The 19210-nt window shown below is 43.0% G+C and overlaps 1 protein-coding gene and 1 non-coding gene across 2 annotated transcripts; one reads left to right on the top strand and one right to left on the bottom strand.

Moving 5' to 3' along the window:
• The first annotated feature begins 3698 nt into the window (after window positions 1-3698).
• LOC124238770 (U6 spliceosomal RNA) lies at window positions 3699-3803 on the top strand. The gene has a single exon (XR_006888376.1). It is a non-coding gene; the product is annotated as a U6 spliceosomal RNA (small nuclear RNA).
• A 1060-nt stretch (window positions 3804-4863) lies between these two features.
• On the bottom strand, window positions 4864-18494 carry LNP1 (leukemia NUP98 fusion partner 1). Its single transcript, XM_046659891.1, has 3 exons — window positions 18170-18494; window positions 8536-8766; window positions 4864-5291 (listed from the first exon to the last, which is right to left on the bottom strand). Exons 1-3 carry the CDS (start codon window positions 18323-18325, stop codon window positions 5142-5144), a joined length of 537 nt encoding a protein of 178 aa, XP_046515847.1. The 5' UTR covers window positions 18326-18494; the 3' UTR covers window positions 4864-5141.
• Between the last annotated feature and the right edge of the window lie 716 nt (window positions 18495-19210).

Genomic DNA, 19210 nt, shown 5'->3' with positions numbered 1-19210 from the left:
TATTTTAAGCCCTCTTTCTCCGTTTGTGCCCCATGGAGATAACCAGTTTATTATCTTCCATTATGTGTACCTGTAAATACATTAATAAGTCATAAAAATTACCCTACATTTAATGTTAAATCCAACCTTTGAGCGTTTTGATAGGAAATGCTGCGGTCCTCTCGTTTCTGCTTGAAAGCAGAGGTGGTGACTGTCATTGTGCAGACACTGAGGCTTCTCTGTGCCCGGCATGTCCTGTCTTAATGTCGGCTCAAGTCTGCCCCCTAGAGGCCAGTAACCAGAGTGCCTTGACGGTAATGCTGAACTCTGTGATAAAGTTCGTAATTCTGACACTGGGCTTTTCCGGAGGACTGCCAATTTCTATTTTATATGACTGCATTATTTGAAAGTATGTCAGATATTTCTTTTACAAGTAAAAAAAAGGTTTTCATTTTCGGGGGAAAATATTAACTACAAATACTTTTTCATAGGAAGAATTAATTCAAGTTTTAGGACTCTGGTTGTTTAGAGTCACACTCTCAAACTATATTTATTGAGACACTACTATGTGACAGGCACCTACTGGGGTCTGGGAATGCAAAGATGATTAAGATATGGCTCCTGCCACTAAGAGTTCACAGTCTAGAAGGGAAGACAGACAGGTAAGGAAGTCACTATGTTGCATGATAAAACCTACATGAGTTAGACTATAGCACAGAAGAGAATATGAATGGACAAGGGCATTTTTACTTGGAGAGGAAAGGATGGGAGGAAGGAAGAAAGGGAGGACAGAATAAGGTGTAATAAACTTTGGACTGTTGTAACTAGTATTGGGCCAGTTAACCCCAAATAATACCATGGATTAATTAAATTCCAATACTTTTTAAGCTCAGGAGCATTCAAAAAGTAAAATTCAAGTAATACAAAAAGAGGCTTGAGAGTTAGGGTACAGATCAGTGCTGTCCAATAAAAATATAATATGAGATACAGAAGTAATTTTACCTTTTTTAGTAGCCACATTAAAAATAGAAGAATGGGGGCCAGCCGGGTGGCACAGCAGTTAAGTTCACACATTCCACTTCAGTGGCCCAGGGTTCACCAATTGGGATCCCAGCTGCAGACCTACACACCGCTTGTCAAGCCATGCTGTGGTAGGCGTCCCACATATAAAGTAGAGGAGGATGAGCACAGATGTTAGCTCAGGGCTAATCTTCCTCAAAAAAAAAAAAAAATAGAAGAAGGAGCCAGCCCAGTGTCATAGTGGTTAAGTTCACATGCTCCACTTTGGTGGCTCAGGGTTTGCTGGTTCAAATCCCAGGCACAGACCTATACACCACTCATCAAGCCATGCTGTGGCAGCGTCCCACATGCAAAATAGAGGAGGATTGGCACAGATGTTAGCTCAGGGCCAATCTTCCTCAGCAAAAAAAAAAAATATATATATATATATATGTATATAAAGAGAAGGAAAAAACAAGAGAAATTAATTTTAATAATATACTTTATTTAATCAAATATACCCAAAATATTATCATTTTTTCTTAGAATAAAGGCAAGATATAAAGGGCCTGAAATGGGATCGTGGCAATGACAATGGAATTGGGTAGATCCAAGTGTTATTTAGAGGCAAGATAGGGAAAAGTTGATGATTATTTGGGTGGAGAACAAGAGGAGTACAAGATGTCTCAAACCCAACCAGGTTCTTGTTTGATGACTGGTCAATGATGCTTCCATTCACTGAGACAGGGAACACAGGAGGGGCAGATTAGGGGCACACAGAGCAAGAAATAGTAGTTTACTTTTAAAGGATGAGTTTGAGATGCCTGTGAAACCTGCAGCTGGTTCCACATCCAAGGGCCAGTTCTGTACGTGAGTGTGGTGCTCAGGGGAGAGGTCTGCACCACAGGGAAGGAAGTGGGGATCATCAACACACAGGGCGCTGACACCGCAGGAACGTGTGAGACTGTCCAGAGAGAATAAGGCAAGCGAGAGAGGTGCCTAGGCAGAGCCCAGAGGAAAAGCAATATTTAAGGGATAAGGATCCCTCACCAACGGCCAACCAGGGGTGATCAGAGAAGTACAGGGAAACCCAGAAGAATATAGAAAACAGCCAAAGAGAGAACCTCAAAGGAGAGACAGCAGTCAGCAACGTCAGAAGCTTCCAGAAAGTTAAGCAAAGGACGTGGAGCAATGTTTTCATAGACTTTGACAGTAAGGAAGTCATGGGTGACTTTGATGAGAACAGTTTCTGTAGCTGATGAGGACACAAGTCACATTGCCACAGACTGGAAATTGAGGGGGAAGGGTAGATAACTCTTCAAGAAGTTTTCTCTGAAGGGGAAGACAGCTAAGGTGGTAACTGCTGGACATCAAGAATGGTACCTAGGTATGTTATAGGGGAAGGTTTTTAAGACAGAAGAGACTTGAGCATGTTTTAAAGCTATTGGAAAAGAACCATGAAAATTATGCACTAGACTATTTTATTGATTTGAAAAGATGTTACTTAACGTTATATTGTTAATGGAAATGAGCTCATGTCTGAAAAAAGTTTCTCACGTGTATGTGTGTATGTTCACACAGATAATATTCTGGAAGGACACATACCAAAGTATTAACCACGTTTATCTCTGAGTAGGTACAATAAAAGGTTTTTAATTTTTATTGCTTTTCTTCATCTGTACTTTTCACCATGAGAAGTTTTGTTTTGTGATATAAAAAAGGCAATAAGCTGGGGACTTCATTTTCAGAGGATCCCCTGCTCCAGACACTCTGGTCCTGAAAGTGTGTTGAAAATAGACTTTCTTCTAGTTTGATAAAATATATTGTAAAATTCCTAATCACGATTTTTCCAGGAACTGCCGTCCTTGAGTCCAGGGAGGGGAAGAACCCTGACTGGTATCCAGGCTACAGTAGGAGGTGGCTACTGTCTCTGCCAGTCAGCCACTGGCCAAGAGAACGCCCTCCAATGGGTAGGCCACCTCTCCCCAGACCTTTCTGTGGTGGCCACAGAAGATGAGTGGACTGTCCCCAAATCTGAAACTTGGTTGGCAAGACTGAAAAGTGTACCTGAAGCGAGGTGGGGTGACAACTGTTTTCCCCACAACTACAGCATAATGCAGACCTTGACGGTGGGTCAGGCCCATCCTCCGCTCTGTAGTGATAAACAGGCAAACCTCACCGGGTGGTAGCTTGAGGTCATCTTTGACATGGGTGAAAATGCGTAATACTGCATTTAAGAGGCAATGAAAGTGTCAATCCAAAATGGATGAAGTTATAAGTTTTGTGAAAATGAAAAGAATGCACGTCAGAGATCATTGCTATTTTATTTTTCTTTCACTGTTTTTCTCTTTTTTTTCTTCTCCTTTTCCTTCTTTTTACTGTCTATGTTAAAGTTAGTTTGTGTCTTACATAAGCTATGACTTACAGTATCGGTTTTGAGTAAGTAGTTTGGGAGGATATTCTTCTCTACAAAATGCAGACTCTAGCGGCCCTGGGAGATCCAAGACAGAGACAAAGAATAAAGAGGGAGAATTCTAGTATCTTTTCTTCTAGGGAAAAACAAATAGTGATAAAATGTGGCCTCAATGTGTTAGTTAACCCGATTGTGGTAAACATTTCACAAAGTATCCATATGTCAAATCATCATACTGTACAACCTAATACATACAATTTTATTTGTCAATTATACCTCAATGAAGCTAAAAAAAATTAAGAAAAAAGTATTCCCTTCGGCAGCACATATACTAAAATCGGAACAATACAGAGAAGATGAGAATGGCCCCTGTGCAAGGATGACACAGATTCGTGAAGCATTCCCTATTTTTTTAAGTAAGTCATGGGATGTAGTGTGCAGCATGGTGACTATGGTTAATAATAGTGTATCGTATATTTGAAAGTTGCTAAGAGAGTAGATCTTAAAAGTTCTCATCACAAGAAAAAAAATTGGAGGGGCCAGCCCGGTGGCACAGTGGTTAAGTTCCCACATTCTGCTTCGGTGGCCCAGAGTTCGCAGGTTCGGATCCTGGGTGCAGACCTATGCACCACTTGTCAAGCCATGCTGTGGCAGGCATCCCACATATAAAGTAGAGGAAGATGGGCACGGATGTTAGCTCAGAGCCAGTCTTCCTCAGCAAAAAGAGGAGGATTGGCAGCAGATGTTAGCTCAGGGCTAATCTTCCTCCAAAAAAAAAAGTTAAAAAAAAAGAAAACAAAATTAGAACCATGTGCGGTGGTGATGGATCTTAACTAGACTTACTGTGGTGATCATTTCACAATATATACAAGTATAGAATCATGATGTACGCCTGAAACTAATATAACGTGTATGTCAATTCCACTTCAATAAAAAATAAATGATAAATAAATAAATAAGAATATGGCCTCATAGTTAAAGCCCAGAGCATAAAGCTGACCTCAGAGAATCAGTCTGCACCCGTGCCATCAAAATCCCGTGCTACTCTCAATTCCCACTTTCCTCACCTGCACTAGGTCACACACCTCCTGAGTCAGGACCCACTGCTAAAGCGAGACGAAGGTCCTGCCTCCGGCAAGGAGCACGAGTCACGTGAACTGGGCTCCGGCCCTGACTGCCACCTCACCAGGGAGCACTGAACTTCTCTAAACTTCAGTTTCCTCCACCGGCAAGTGAAAAAAGAATAGGTCCCACCTCAGAGCGGTAAGGATTATTTCACGTGGTGCATTAAAGAGCTCAGCACAGCACTTGTCAGGTTAATTACGAGTTCTCATTAAATGGTGACCGTCAGACATACTCACATAATTATTTCTAATAAGGAAGTAAACATAGCGTCACACCGATGACTTTTATTTAAAATTATTTCCGAGGTTGACGTGGAAGAAGGTTGGGGAAGATGTGTGGGTGGCACTTTAAATACTTTTCTTTACGTTGTCAAGAATTACTTTATTCTATTAAAATACCTTTTATTCTTCTTATTCCCATAAAAGGGCAACAGAGCAGATCACACTCTCGACGAAGATGCCAGAGCAGTGGAGTATGACGCAAGTTGTCCTGGGGAACAGCCGAACGAACCGCCCACTCCAGTCACTCAGCATCTGCAGATACTTTTGCAGCTTCCACCCCTTGGCATGGTGAATCGGAACTCAAGAAACATAGTGGCATCTGCAGTCGTGATGTGGAAACAGTACTATTTGGGCCCTTTTTCAAACAGGGCGGCCATGTATGCTTCCCTGTGCTCCGTCTTCTTGCAGCTCCTTCTTTCCACTGCTTTCTTACAGGATCCTGTCTCCATCCTCAGGCATTCTCGTTCATTTCTCTCCTGTCTGCTCTCAGGTCCCTGAAAGACAGGGGTCAGGAAAGGGTAGAAATGTGCCAACAACGTTCCACGTTTCTCCTAATTAGCAGAAATGAAGAAAGCTCTGATCGTTGGGCGGATTCCACACCTTAGTGTCTAGTAAAGAATTAGCATAAGCCTAAGGGTGTTGCTAAAGGTTCTAGTCCTAAACCAAAGGAACCGAGGGGCTTGTGGAGGAAATCAGCCTGCACACGACTCTGACACTTTGCCTCTGACGTATAGAGGGATGTGACTTCACCACACACAAAAAATTAATAGTCTCCTGGCTCTTTCTGAAAAGGAATGTGGCAAGTGAATCATACATGGGATGATTCTAACCTCCCCAGGTCCACTCCCTTCAATTGCATGAACAGTAGGGTTTGCACCAAGTTTCAGTGTGAGGACTGAGAAGTATGCGGTGTCGAGGAACGACATCCAAGTGCACTGACATTCCCCACGAGGTTGCTGGGGTCCACATTCACTGACGTCTTGCTTGCGTACGTGGTCCTAGGATCAGGAGGTACAGCACTAACTAGAGGGACCCGGATTCCCAGAGGGTGCACCCGGGCGGAGGGAGACAGACAATCACTCAACGAGCCTAAAGGGAGACAAGGAAACGTCAGGTAGTGATAAGTGCAATGACAGATATCACAAGTCCCAAAAGCAGTTTCTAGTTCTTCTTGATGCTAAAAGATGTAAAATTTAAATCTACATGTTAGTATACATTTGGCCCCCAGACAAAAGACAGTATATATCATTTTCAAATTTGCTGAAAAATCACATTTTTTAATGCAGCTCGCTTTAGAAAAATGTGTTGACTGCATTGCACATAGGAAGTTTTAAGGTATCTGCGTATGTTCTGAATTTTTAGTTTTGCATTCAGATAAACTGTATAATATACACTTTACAAACTGATATAAAATAAGATACGTAACAAAATTATCATATATATTTATCATATAAAATGAAAAAAATTTCAACTATTTTGTAACTCTGTAGCAGGTTTCTAGCTATTACACATAACTCTGAAAACAGTTCTTGAGTCCAAGAAGTTGAAAATGCTGCATTAGTTATCTTGGCACTCAAAAAGGAAGAACTTGGGAAATGAATGGAACAAGCATATTTTGTATTTTAGGAATAATGTGATGAATGTCTCTTTAAACAAGAAAACATTTCACGTTTACACACTTTTAGTGCTTATAATAATATTAGCAAATGGTTTCATATGAGCGGTTATATAAGATTGTGTATTGTGATATGGACTTTTTTCTGAGGCAGAGTCTACAAAGAACTGTTCAGATTAAAATTTTTTTCAAAGTATATTTATACTCTACCTTGTTCCAGAAAGAATTTGAGGCAGGTAAGTCTCCTGAATTCATATAATTAATGACTTTAACACGTAGTTTTAAAACAGGAATTCTTTCACTTCTGTTTTATTCCTGCCAAAAGCTCATAATCTGAATCTAATCATGAGAAAATATCAGATAAACTGAAATTGAGCGTCATTCTGAAAAAAGAACTGGCCTGCACTCTTCAGATGCCAGTGTCAAGAAAGACAAGGATGACCCAGGCATGCTCCAGAATAAAATAGATTAGAAGTTGAAACATGTGATCTGGAATCTCATTATAAAGAATATCATTGGGACAAACTGGTCAGATATGACAGATTATATATGAAAGTATTGTATCAGTATCAATTTCCCTAGTTTAATTATTGTACTGTGCTTATGTAAGAGAACGTTCTTGTGCCCTTGTTTAGGGGTGGGAAGGAGTGAGAGGGTACAGGCAAATATGATATGTCAACATTTGGAGGGAGTCAAGATGAATGGTATATTCTTTGTAATACTCTTGCAACATTGCTCTAAGTCTGAAACCATATTTTAAGAAACATTATTTAAATATATATGAACTCTTTTTTTAAAAAGATTGGCCCTGAGCTAATATCTGTTGCCAATCTTTTTTTTTCCTTCTTCTCCCCAAAGCCCCCCAGTACATAGTTGTATATTCTAGTTGTGGGTCCTTCTAGTTCTGCAATGTGGGATGCTGCCTCAGCGTGGCTTGATGAGCAGTGCTAGGTCCACGCCCAGGATCCGAACTGGCAAAACCCTGGGCCTCCGAAGTGGAGCGCACGAAGTTAACCACTCGGCTGCTGGCCAGCCCTGTAAATAGGAGCTCTTATAAGGTTTAGATATTAAGTGACAGCTGCTCACTATTCTTCCCTCCTTATTCCTCTCATGATCAGGTGGAGAGAGCAGCCTACTGAGAGGGAATCATAGACACACAGGGTCGCTCTGACAAGTGAGACGTCACCTATGAGGCAAAGGTGCATGGTGACAGTCCCAACAACCATGAGTGCCACGTAGAAAGCATTGCGCTCAGATGGACAATGAGGTCGGCAGCATCCCACAAGCATCTTCCCCTGTGCATTCACAGAGCAGAGCTCAAGACCCTGGGGCAATACACCTAGGCTCACTTATTTGCTCCACCTGCCGCCTGGCAGAAACATACTATTCTTGTTTTGCAAAGTAAAACAAAAAACCCAAGACTCACAAAAAAGAAGTATTCTGCTTATGGCCACTCAGTGAGGATGTTACAGAGTTGAAAAACTACCCCCCAACAAACTGATGTCCAGTTCATTACTTCACGTATCAAGTTTGGCATCGTCAGTGGAGTTTCTGTTGCCTCCCCAGTCCATGCCTGTCTCTCTTTCTACTTTACTCAGACGCCCAGGAGGCCAGCGTGAGCACCTGAGCTGCTCCTCCTCCTGGATGCTCACCAGATAGTGTCCAGAGAGTTCCTCCTGTGCGCTTTCTAAAAGTACAGGTGACACAGCACCGTCATAGACTGTTTGCTGCTGGGTTAGATAGGAAAGGACAGAAGAATGGGGGCAGTTTTTCTCTTTAAATAGGGAAAGGAGAACGAGTCACAGTTATTTGTTTCGAGGGTGACGAAAGTCTCAAAGAACTAGAGGACCTTGGTTACAAAAACATTCCACATATGGCCCTCCAGGAATTCTTCTGACACAAGATGTCTCCAACAAAACAAATAATTGATAATTGTTATTATTAAATAATAATTAAAAATTTATGTACATCTGGACTATCTAAAACTGAGTGCCATTTTTCAAAGATCTCATCCCCAAGCTGTGAAGGCAGAAGTTAGGTTGTCCTCCTCGAACTTGGGAAGGTGAGTCCTTTGGGTTTCCTTTTCTAAAGTGGTTTAAATATTCAGTAACTGTGTTACGTACCAAAGAGACAGAGCGTTTGGTCCTAAAGCACAGTTGCTGTTCAGAAGACTCTGAAAATGCCTGCATTTTGGAATGGGATCTTCCTGTTGATTCCAGTGGCTCTTTGAATGACCCGTCCCCTGAACATTTTCTGTAATCCTGCGTGTGGGTTCGGCATTGAAATCCCTGGTCCTCATGAGAACGCCTTCTAGGATGGCTGTCAGACGATGTGATTCTGGGAAGCACAGGAAACTGGGAATACAGAATAAAAATGTTTACAATATAAAAAAACTGTGCAATGTTAGCTCGGAGACAGAATATCCAAAAATTACTAACTAAACAAATCTCGTGTTGAACTAAAATGTTATCTTCTTGAGGAGTAGAACTTTCTCCTACAAAGAGGCAGTAGGGTCAATTGGTCCATCCCAAGACCAGCTTTGTGGCTCCTCCACCATTCGGAGGAGCATTCCACACCTTCAAATGATGGGTAAAAATAAATTCCAAAATGATCGCAAAAAATTTTTAATGAAGCCATAAATATTTAAGAAATAATACAAAGGTAAATATGTGATTTCTGTATGGAGAAGGAATTTCTAAGCAAAGGAGCAGTGGAAGAAGTCATAAGGAAAAAATTAATTTACCCATATAAAAATAAAGCTAATGTGCGTAAAAAGTAACATAAACAAAATTAAATAGTAGACAAAAAACTGTAAAAGTATTTGCTACATTACTAATGTTTAATAAGCATCCTGAATATATAAATATATATAAATAAAATATATCTCACACAATACAGACAAACACAGAGGTCATATAATACACTGACATCAATGCTAAAATCACAGTCGGAACACGATCAATGGACAGGGACAGTTCAGAGAAGCCAGACTTCTTGAAAGAATTGTGACACTCGCTCTCTCCATTTCTCTCACTCTCCAACCCGCTCCAATCCAGCTTCTGCCTCCATAGCTAATTTTGGTCAGGATACTGGTCTCCATGTTGCCAACTTCTGTGCACTTCGTGGTCTCAAGTCATTCAGCACATTCAACTCCGGAGCCCAGAGGGCCCCGCTCGTGCAGCCTCTACCACCACACCTCTTGGTTTCCCTTTCATCTTTCGCCACCGTGTTCTAGACATTTTGCTCACTTCTCCTTCTAGTTGCTCATAACTGCTGGGGTTCCCCAAGGTTCTAAACTAGCCTTCCTTCCCTTCCTTTGCTTTCTCACTCTACACTGCCTCCCTAAATATCTCACCCCTGGACTTCAATTCCTAGCTATAATCCGATTTCCTAATTTATGTCGTTAGCCCAGGCCTCGCCTCTGAGCTTCTGCCCACTCGGGTTGTCTTGGTATCCCATAGGCACCTGACCTAACTTGTCCAAATCCGAACCCATCATCTCTCCTCCCTAAACCTGCTCCTCAAGTGTCCCCAACTCAGAAGATGGCACCACCATTTGCCTGGTTGCCCAGACCGGTCACTCAAGGAGCCACCCTCCACATCCAACTGCCAAATCAGCAGATCCCACCTCTCAAGTGTCTGTCAGGACAATTCACCTTTTTTCCAGCTGGTTTTCCAGCACCACTGTTACTACCCCAATACAAGTCACCATAGTGGATACCCTCTATCCACTCGTACTCACTTTATTTCATTGTTCACACAGCAGCCAGAATAGTTAAAACAACAACAAACCCATACCTGACCGCTTGTCATTTTGCACCTCATCTTGCACCCCCGACCCCTCAGTGACACAGCCTTGCTGGTCTTTAGTCAGTTCCTCAGCTCACCTGCTTCTGCCCAGCACAGGCCCTTTCACAGGTGGTCCTCTCTGCCTGTCACCTCACCCACCACCCCATCTCTTCACCTCTTCAGTCATTACGGAAGCCACGTTTCCCCAGAAAGCCTTTCCTTCCCCCTGATTGGTCCAGATCCCCGTTGGATGCTCTCCTGGGATCTCATACTTCTCCTCTCTGATACTTAGGGCAACTGTAATCAATAATTTGGGTAACTTTGTTATGTGTCTCTCTTCTCCATTAGACTGTATGCTCCATCACATCAAGGCCACATTTCATCCTCTGCCAGAATCCCAGTACACAGCACCTTGCCTTATTCACAGCATACGTTTGTTAAATACATATTGAATGAGTAAAAGTACAAAGAATGAAAGAAAAAGAAATACCAAGCAGTAAAAATTGTATATGCTTATTAGTAGTCAAAGATTATGTGAAATTAAATAACACACAATTTTGTCTTTCAAGTTAGCAAAAAAGAGTGTTTCTTAATGATACCAACACTGGCAAGAGTGCAAGGGGCTGGCAATGTCATACCTTGCTGGTAGGATTACAAATGTGCACAGCCTTCCTAGAAAGCCGTTAGCAGTATGTGTCAAGAGGCTTAAAATATTCCCCTCCTTTGGTCCATCCATTGCACATTGTTGTGGGCTGAATTGTGTCCCCCCAAATCCACATGTTAAAGCCTTAACCCCCAGTAGCTCAGATTGTGTGAGGCTGTTTGGGTAGGCCTTAATGCCATCTGACTGGTGTCCTTACAAGAAGAGGAAATTTGGACATGCAGAGAGACACCAGGGATGTGCCCACACAGAGGAAAGACCGCGTGAGGACACAGGGAGAGGGAGGCCTCTGCAAGACCGGGAGAGAGGCCTCAGGAGAACCGGCCGTGTCAACACCTTGATTTTGGTCTTCCAGCCTCCAGAACTGTGAGAACATACATTTCTGTTGTTTGAGCCTCCCAGTCTGTGGTATTTTGTTATGGCAGCCCTAGCAAACTAATGCTCATGTCTAGAACTTACTCTCAAACAATAATCAGGTTAAAGATTTGTAAAGCTGCTAAGATGCATGAGGTAAATCTGTATACAGTAGTCCATTTACTGTAGGTCAGACACAGTACTTCGTGCTGTGGATAAGTTGGGGGGCAAAATAGGCAGAGGGTGCCCGTCTTGATAGACATTAAACAAATAAGGCATGTGCCTGCATCCTCAGCCAGACGCTGTAGAGGGAAAGGTCAAGGGGCAGTGAGAGGGTATAGCAGAGTAAACTGCGTATATTTGGGTGGGTGTCAGGGTGACGGGGAGGGTCAGGGGAGACTTCTGTGTAAGTGTGGTTACTAAGCCACAATCTGAAGGAGGAGCAGGGATATGCAGGGAACAGGGAATGCGTTTCTGGCTGAGGACGCACACTGTGTGTGCAGAGGCCCTGCCACGGAAGGAGGGGTGTGCACGGAAGAGAAGCAGTGGGGCTGAGGAGCTCTGAGCCTGGGAGGCGTGAGCAGGGCCGGACGGGGAGGCGTCGAGGGGCTCGGCATAGGGTGACGCCACAAGATGGTGCCCAGAGCGCACCAAACTGTAATCAAAAGTGTCCTCTGTGATGCGGGATTGCTTCCCTCCTTCTCTTGTTTAGTATTTCCTAAGTTTTCTTCAGTGACTGTGTATTATATTATCAGGAAAAAAATAATAATTCCTTAAAAATTTGAGTCTGGGACACAGAAGGACAAATAGTGCAGGATCCACTTATGTGAAGTATCCAAAATAGTCACTCACTGAAGCAAGAAACAGAATGGTGGTTGCCAGGGGCTGAAGGCAGGGGAAGTGAGCAGTTGCTGATCAACGGGTACAAAATTTCAGTCCTACGAGATGAGTAAGTTCTAGAGATCTGCTGTACGACATTGTGCCCACAGTTAACAGACCCGTATTGTACACTTAAAGGTCTGCCAAGAGGGTAGCTCTCATGTGAAGGATTCTTACCACAATAAAATTTTTTAAATAAAATTTAAACATTGAAACTGGGAGTGAAATGCAGATGTTTGAACAAATGTCCTCTCCCATTAAGAGGCCCGTAAAGAATGGATCGCAAATGAATAGAGTACACCCTTAATACCTCCTTATATCGATGGGTTTTCCAGTTTGTTGTTTTGGTGTGGAGCTTTGCGGGAAACAAGCTTAAAAGAGCATTCTAGTTGGTTACAGGGAGAAGCTCCTACTTTTAAAAATGTTTAATTTTTTCCTGGAATTTCATAAGCCGTTCTAATGAAATTTCCCTCACAAAGATATGAATCAACGCCCTAAATAGCTTATTTTTACAAAGTGTGTACTTGTCTCCTCTACGGCCGTGGACTGCCTTCCTGGTCTGTCTCCCACACGGTGAAGCCGGCTCTGACACTGGGATGGGACCCCTACTCTCTGGGCTCAGCAGCGGGGCTCCCTGGCCCCCAGACTACAAAGCCAGCAGCAGGCATTGCAATTTGGGGGCAGTAACTACCCAGTGCCCTGACATTACAGAAGAGCGTTCCAAATGGCATAGCTGTTTCCCCTGTGGCCCCAGAGAACCATTTCTGTCAAAGACAAATCCGATGCTCTCCCTGAACTCCAGTCATAGGTTCCCCCTTACAAATAAATTGATCATGCAGCATGTCTACTTCAAGAGCTAACTTCTCCACACTCTGTATCCTGCCTGCAATTGCGGTCCCCCTTCCACCGGACCCCTCCTGCCCTCCAAGTAAATGCAAGCACCAGGCCAACCTGCAATAGCAAGGTGAGAGACAGTGAGGAGAAAGATCCAGCTGCTGGAATAAAACGACCCATGTTAGTGTCACAGCGTGTGCTAGGCACTCCGGGGACCCTGTCCTTGATCTCTCACCTCCGAACAAATCCTACAAGGGGGTCCTTCTTCCCTTTTACAGCTGAAGAAAGTTTATCACAGCTTAACTAAATGACTTAGCTACGCCTTACGTGACTAGTGCCTTTCCTGGAGAGACAAAGAGTCTGGCCTAAGCACCAGACGTCTCATTGTTGGGTTAATAATCCTCAGCTTTGATCTTGAACAGGAGCAACAACTCATTCTATCTCCATGTGAAACAACCTGTAAATGGGATTTTTAACAGCGTACCACCTATAACAGAATTCTAGTACCAGAGTAATAATAGTAATTTCTAGGGCTTTAGGAATTAGTGTAAAGGAATTTCACGTGAAGAACATTTATACATAGTCTAATGCTATCATCAAAGCCAAGAGGGCTGTGAATTAGCAGACTAGCTACACATGGAAATAGCATCAGAAAAAAGATGCAAGTGTTCAACTGGTAAAATGGTAGCTCTTTTAGAAATAATAAATGTAGGCTCAATACCATCCACTGGGCATCCTTTAGGGGGTCTCAGGGATGTTTTAAACTGTTCAGTAAAATAAATATTTTTAAAATTGGAGAAACGAATGGACCCTGCTCTGTCATACTGTTACACTGTAAATCAATGTGAAACTGTCATCAGGACTTATCATAAGCCACAGCTTGCTAAACAAGGGAGAGCAACAGAAGCAACTCCCTGGAGCTTATGATGCTCATGCCTGAGACACTGGAACCTTTGCCCAGGGGACAATTCAAGGACTTGTCTTGTTTATCCAGAAACTGAAATAGCCAAAGTAAGCTCATCTAAACCACATGCCACTGAGATCATAACCCCAATGGCACTAAATTCAGTCTTGTGCAGTAATATTTCCCCGCTAGTTCTCCACTGTCCGGGCGTTATTCTTGGTATGAACACGTTTAGTCAGTTCAGGCCGCCATGACATAATACCACAGACTGAGGGGCTTAAAGAACAGAATTTATTTCTCACAGTTCTGGAGGACTGGGAAATCCAAGATCAAGGTGATGGCAATTGAGTTCCTGGTGAGAGCCCTCTTCCTGGCTTGCAAATGGCCACCTTCTCTTCATGTGCTCATATGGCCTTTCCTTGGGACACAGATGTGAAGACAGAGAGCGCAAGCTCTCCAGTATCTCTTCTTACAAGGGCACTAATCCCATCCTACAGGGCCCCTCCCTCATGACCTCATCTGAACCTAACCACCTTCCACAGGCCCCATCTCTAAATACTGTCATGTTGGGGGTTAGGGCTTCAATAGATGAATTTGGGGGGGGGACACAAACATTCGATACATAACAGAACATATGCCGTATGCCAATCTTCGACATAAAATTTCCAACCATCTTCCCATTACATTGTAATGTAAAAAGAAAGAGACACACTAAAGACAATGAGGGAAAGGCAAAATGAAAGACTCTAGAAACTTTTGCAGTAATTAACTGAAAGCATCTGGAAAAACATTTCCAAGTATCAATACCTCTGACACATAATAATAAGAAGAGGAATAGGTACTTATTAGGTACCAGGTGCTGTCCTAAGCTCTTCATATACGTTACTCATTGAATCTCCACAACACCCTTTAAAGGTACCCAGTGCTGTCATCAATCCATTTACATACAGAGACTCTGAGAAAGAGGGAGGTGAAATAGCTGCTCTTGGTTAAGCTGCTGGTAGTAGGGGCTGGGAGGCCAACACAGAGCTTCCCTCTTAACCACCCCATTCTGCTGCCTTTCTGGCCACTCCTCTGCCTTGGCATCTAGTAGAAGAGACAGAACAAGTCTGCAGAACACTACGCTAAAAGCTCCTCTATGGAGCCGTCACTGATGCCTGCAATGTGTCACTAGTTTCCTTTCTCTGGATTAAGGCATTGTCTCCCACTGAAATTAAATAAATTTAATCTGAAAAACAAGAAACCTCTGTGTGTCATGAAACTTTAGGTCAACACTTCCCTGTCCAGGTTTGCGAGAAATCCTCTGAGGGGGCTGTGCCCCACCCAGCCCTGCAGTGAGCAATTGCAGGAGAACCCCTCCTGTAACGTGACACTCTAATGGTGAGACTGCGCAGCCACCTTCAGACCAATCGAGGATAGAAAAAAAAAAAATCTGCCACTGCTTTAAATTGACAATAGGAAGCAAAAATATAGAATGGGTTAAAAGTGATTTTTTAAAAAATAAAAAGCAAAACAATCCTTGGGTGTAGAGGCTTGTTTTGTAGCCCCTCAAATTACATCATGTAGGCAAGCACATACTGTGCCTGCCTCGGAGCAAAGAAGGCTTGAGAAAGGCTGTTCAGAGTCGGCAGAGCCCTAGGCCAGGAACGCTGCTTCTCCTTGAAGTGGTCTTTCCTTTAGTGTAATCGCCCCCCACCGGCCCAAACTATACAGAACGACGTTAAGAGAATCATGTTAAGCTGAAGGAGAAGACGACTAGAAAGCTGAATAAAGTATTAAAAATCTACTTTCGATGAGCAAATAAACAAGTGATAGGGAAACTGTTTTAGTTCAGGTTCATATTCACGTGGTGATGGAGGGAGCACGCAGATCAGTTTACTAACAAGAAAGACTTCCTATTACTCTTTTTTTTCCACCAAGGACATCAGGACAGTAAAGTTAGACTTTTTTATTCGCTTTAAATTAGCAATCATAGATTATAATGAGTCTGGTCAAAAGGTGGTGTTCTCTGAGAAGGACCAAGCTTTACCTCTTGTCTACCTCGTTCTGTCTGCGAAATTCGTTTTTTCCCCTGGACTGGAAGTTCCACAGCATGGAAACCACGCACGTCTACTTTGACCCTGTGATCCTCCTGCGCCCTGCACGATGCCTGAGGCATGGCAAGTGTCCAACAAAAATACACAATGAATAAGACTCCATCACTGTGGTTCTGAAAGAATCACGAGGCTGACAAAGCCTTATTAGAAACCACGATCAAACAGAAAAGAAGAGGAAACCCTTCTCTTCCTAGGCGTGTGTTGCTGACAGATGTGGGTGATTAAATGCCTGTGTTATTGATGGATGTAGGTGATTAATAGGTTCCGAGAGGGCAGCATCTTCCATTGGAGTGGTGGAGAGAGAAGAAAAAGATAAGCCTAAGAGTAAACTTTTCTGTTTAACTTATTTTCATTGAGCTCAAAGCAAAACACAAAAAATGAAAACCTGATTGTTCCCATATCACTAAAGTAAGAAAAATTTGAGTACATATTACAATTAAGAAAATTAAGGATCCAACTACAGATTCACTTCACACATGTATAGCAGTCTATGAGTGGAGAGCAAACAATCAGACTCCCTCACTGTCTTCCCAGCTCTGTGCACGTCACCCTGGGTACCCTGGATCTGTGCTCTGTGCTTGTGCACGCTCCACTTTATTCACTCAGATTGTCACTTTTATTCCATGCTTTGTCCCCCTAAATAAACGCATGCTTTCTGATCATTATGGAATGTGTTGTTTACTCAGAGAATCTAAACAGGTTAATTTAGGCAAATGCCCAAAGCTGATATGAGCAGAAAAAGATACTTGGACATCATTCAGAAATGTTACACATATGTGTACACTTGTATACATATGTATACAAATTCTGCCATTCTCTAATAGTTTAAGGCAAACAACCTTGCAACTTAAAAGTGGATTCTCTATATAAGGTGGATTATCTCAGTTTTATAAGCCTAACAGAAGCTAAGATTTATTCAAGAAATATTTTATTAGTCACGTTTTTTCCTTTGTTTTCCTATTTCCTGTGGTTCCAAATGGCTGTTGTGATAAATAGTAAATCAGAATTTTTCTCTTTGTTCCTCCCTGGTTCCCACTATCTGGAACCTGGGAACTAGTCACACTTCTGGCTCACACATATGAATACCTCACCCAGTGTGGACCAAAAGAGATTAAAATGACAGTGTGCTAAGCAGGTGTTTATGACAGAATCATGGGACGTCAGAGCTGGAAGGGTTCTCTGAGATCATCGAGTCCAACCCTCTTCTTTTTCATGTCAGGAACCAGAAGCTCAAAGAGGTGTTAAAACTTGCCCTTTGTTCCTGAGCCCACATTTGGTAAGACATCTATTTTCAAATATGTGTGTCTCAGAGAGGTCTCCTTCCTCAAACTCGCAGATCACTGGGAGTAAGAGGTTGCCTTACACACATTACCTCACAGGCATTACGCATCTAGGGATGCTGGGGCTAAAAATAAAACAACGTTATTCCAAAACTTCCCTGGTTCTGGGGTTGGCAGAAGCAGGGGCTTGAGGAAGTATCCTCTGGTGGCTGGAATTCTAAGTGACTTGTGATCACTGTGTGACTGTGAAGCAGGAGCCGCACACATCTAACGGTGGCATCTTCTGGCGCAGCTACAGAGCCGAGAGAACCACTGCCTGCACCTGCACCCAGTCCTCCCCTCGTCAGGCCCACCCACCCCCATCTCAGGAGACTTCCTGCTGGCCTCCTGCTCCCTGGACACTGGGTGCTCTGCCCGGCCATGGGAAAACAGTGCTGAGGGCGTGAGGATTTTTGGTTTTCTCTCCTGTCAGGAAACCACTGGGAACGAGAAGAAAAAGTACATCAAATTTACCCAACGTAGTGATTTATTATGTGGAATCCCCGATTCCTTAGAGGTCACCAAATAGTGGAGCTATTTTCAGTATTTCAAAAAGACGATTGGGAATCACACGTTGGTGCACACCAATGCTACACAGACTAGCTATACCCTCAAGTTTCTTTCCTTTTGCTTGAATTATATCATCACACAGCAGGATTATCTCTGGCTTATCAGAAACTCTGAATGGCAGTTAAGATATCTTAGGCTACTAAAAATGAAGAAATCATTACCTAAATAGATGAAAATCAGGTCCCTTGGAGGACAACATAAAATGATAAAAGTGATTTTTGTGGGTATAAAAAAGATTTGGAAGTACTGATTTCCAACCAAAGAAAACTTCATACCAAAGGAACCTCCAAAGATTATGTAGGAGAAATCCCCTCCCCAGCCCCGCTCTCCCGGTTCCGGGATGGTAACTCACTGGGCAGGGCAGGGAGGTTTTCCTGTAACTGGCGTGTTGCGATCGGTGGCGGTCCCGGAGGCCCCTCTCATCCTCCTCTATCCAGCTGTGACCCCAGAAGCTGCTCATCCATTTGGCAAAAGACACATCCTCATCATCATCATCTCTGTGCTCCATGTAAAGGTGATTCAAAATATCGAAGGCCTGTCCCCAAATCTGGCAGAGAGAAATATCATCCAACAGGGCTGACTGGATGAAACCCAGGATCTCCCCCAAAAGACGAAATAAAACTGGTATTTTCAAATGGTCTCCGATAATGGGATCCTTAGAGGAGAAAGATTTACTAAACAACCACTTCACCATCAGGCAGCCTCGGTAATGTCTATTTATAAATTGTGCAGCCCACATTCTCCTCCCCTCCCCCTGTCTTTTTAAATTGAGAGGCTTTTAATCCTTCCATTGCTGGGGCTCGTGCCTCGCAGCCTCAGGGCGGGAAGCACGGTCCACTGCCTGGTTTTCCCTGTGCTTTGCTGCCGATGGCATGTGATGGCTTCTCCAGCTGTCAATGATGATGGAGCATGACCCTCACAATATGCCTGTCAGCTCCAGGCCAGCTCTGAAATGGGGCCACTCACAAGGGACAGACTGCAGCCTGCAGGATGGCCAGCTATTGGCCTGTCATATCTAGAGCTAGACACTCTCCTGAAAAATACAATTGATATTGATATAAAATCCAGCTCCTGGTGCAAAGTGAGCAGCATTGTTTTAATTGGATGTATTAATTATACATGCACAAATGTAAATAATGCACATGCATATGTAAAATGTAAAAATCTTAAGTGCAAAGTTTGATGAATTTGTACATACATATACCCCTGTATAATCACCACCATGCAGGTGAAGACAGAACATCTCCACCCCAGCAGGTTCCCTCTTCCCCCTTCCAATCCATCTTCTCTCCAAAAGGTTACCAATTCTGACCTCTGTCACCATAGATTAATTTTGCCTGTTTTTGAACTTTCTTTCAATGGAATTGTACAGTATGCATTATTTTGCGTCATT

Source organism: Equus quagga, chromosome 4, assembly GCF_021613505.1.
Source record: "Equus quagga isolate Etosha38 chromosome 4, UCLA_HA_Equagga_1.0, whole genome shotgun sequence".
NCBI classification, from domain to species: Eukaryota; Metazoa; Chordata; class Mammalia; order Perissodactyla; family Equidae; genus Equus; species Equus quagga.
This window is presented reverse-complemented; position numbering and strand designations above follow the sequence as displayed.